General features: G+C 46.9%; 1 protein-coding gene across 4 annotated transcripts in view; it reads right to left on the bottom strand.

Moving 5' to 3' along the window:
• Positions 1-2,500, bottom strand: part of phldb2a (pleckstrin homology-like domain, family B, member 2a) — a 28,470-nt gene that overhangs the window by 12,865 nt on the left and 13,105 nt on the right. For all 4 annotated transcript variants that reach the window (XM_031571627.2, XM_031571629.2, XM_031571628.2 and 1 more), the window contains exon 4: positions 1,696-1,995. In XM_031571627.2, coding sequence (XP_031427487.1) covers positions 1,696-1,995 — 300 coding nt within the window. The remainder of the gene's footprint in view (positions 1-1,695; positions 1,996-2,500) is intronic.

The raw sequence follows: 2,500 nt of genomic DNA, 5'->3' as shown, positions 1-2,500 counted from the left end.
AAAACAACTCTAATGAGTTTTCCATACAAGTCTGAGTCTTCTAACGGCGACAGCACACCTGCATCTCTCATCATTCTAGTCTCATCAGTCTCACATTTCTCTCCCTCTCTGTTTCTCTCTCTCTCACATACACACACACACACACACACACACATACACACACGAGTACACACACACACACACACGGCATGAGCAAACAACATGTCTGCACCAAATGCAACCGACCTGTGACTTTATTTTACCAGGTGGACGTGAGCGTGGGTGTGAGAAAAGGTGAGAGTACTTCATCTTGAGCAGATTATTGGTAATAGTATTTTAATGGTATGGTAATTATTGGTAATGGTATTCCCTGGAAACATTTGGAAAATCTCCCTCTTTAGGTCTTTCTCGACTTCAAACACATTTTCTACTCTTTTCTTTCTTTCTGCCTTCTGCTTTTCTCTTTTACGCACATCTATCCACCCCTCTCTCTCTCTCTCTCTCTCTCTCTCTCACACACACACACACACACACACACAAACACACACACACACACTGCAATTCTGATGGGGATAAAGTCATTTCCTGTGCCCCTGCGCCCCCAGTCCCTGTTTAGGAGAGCTGAAGCAGCATTCCCCTGAGAGAGGACATCAAACCCCAAACACACCATTAAGTCATTAGGGCCTTTCTGCTGGAAAAATACCCCACCAGAGTAAAACACACGCCGCCGCAACACACGGCACTGCAGGAAACCCTTCTTTCAGGACATAACACTGGAGTAACTTTTAAATGTGGACGTGTAAATACACACACACACACACACACACAGTCACAAACATACAGACACAAACACACACAGACATAAACACTCACACACACAAACACTCACACACATATTCATAACAGACCCCAGCCATTCGAGAGTCGAACCTCTAGCATAGCTGCCCTGTATTTACAGGGAGCATTCTTTTTCACACACACACACACACGTACATGAACACAAACACAAGCGAACACACAAACACACCCATGCATACCTAAATTCCAAAAAGCTGAGTAGTTTCCACTACCTCATAAACCGTCTGATAATACACAACATTTGAGTAACCAGACAGAGAATTTCCATGAAAATTACACTCAGCTTCAATTATGCCTATTTCCCAGCAAAAGGAATGTGCAAATTACCCTTAGTTACAGAAAGTTCAAAATCACATATTTCATAAGTAGAGAGCAGCTGACATACAGTTCTGGCATACTCTACATACCCTCTCTCTCTCTCACTCACACACAGACACACACACACACACACACACACACACACACACACAGAAAATACACACACACACAAACACACACACACACACAGACCTCTGGCTCTTACCCTACAGAGGAGTGAAGGTGATTGCACCAGTTCATCTCTATACTGCCCTCTTTCTCTCTCTCTCTCACACACACAGAAACACACACACACACACACACACACACACACACACGAAGAAAATACCCACACACACAAACCTCTGGCTCTTACCCTACAGAGGAGTGAAGGTGATTGCACCAGTGCATCTCTATACTGCCCTCTCTCTCTCTCTCTCTCTCTCTCTCTCTCACACACACACACACACACAGAAACACACACACACACACACACACACACACACACACACACACACACACACACACACACACACACACACACACACCTCTGGCCCTTACCTTGTGTGTCCGTGGGTCCCTGTGCTGCCCGCTGTGCCTCCGCAGTCGCACTTGCGTCTGCCCGCCACGTGAGCTCTTCGCTGCGAAGCCGTTCTCCATCGTCACCCCGGCAACGGAACCGGCTGCAGAACCCGCGGGTGTGTCGGAGAACACGGACTCGTCGTCGGACACCTGCAGCTTCTCCAGCTCGCGGGTGATCTTCTCCAGGTCCGTCACCGCGGAGACGTTGGGAGCATCGTGCTCAGTGGCCCCGCCCAACCCTGAACATAGGTTGAGGATGGTCTCAAGGCGCTGTCTCTCCTGCGGTCAGAGAGAGTAACTGTTTTCTCTCAAAGAAAAATCTCCAGATTCTAGATATTCGCACTCTGACAGGTATACACACAGACACACACACAGACACAAACACTCATACGCAAATTTTAAATGTGCTTTTTCCAAACGCACAAGCAGACTTGTGATCTTCACTCTGAGGGTGTGTGGCTACAGTAACAGGGCCAGGTTCCACACAGTGCTTCCAAATAAAAGACAAATTAACCACCAATAAAAGCTCAATATAACAGAACACACACAACAGGCACACACACACACACTTGGCTGTGATACACAAAACCTTCAAAGAACACTCTACAAAAGCTTGTGGCTTCAATTTATTCAGCAGTTCCTTTGCTCTCTTTCACTCCCCCCCTTTCACCCTCCTGTGTGTGTGTGTGTGTGTGTGTGTGTGTTTATGCGTGTGTGTCTGTCTGTGTGTGTGTGTGTATGTGTGTGTGTGTGTGTGTGTGTGTGTGAGTCTGTGTGTGTCTGT

This window comes from Clupea harengus, chromosome 8 (assembly GCF_900700415.2).
Source record: "Clupea harengus chromosome 8, Ch_v2.0.2, whole genome shotgun sequence".
In the NCBI taxonomy this organism is placed as follows: Eukaryota; Metazoa; Chordata; class Actinopteri; order Clupeiformes; family Clupeidae; genus Clupea; species Clupea harengus.
This window is presented reverse-complemented; position numbering and strand designations above follow the sequence as displayed.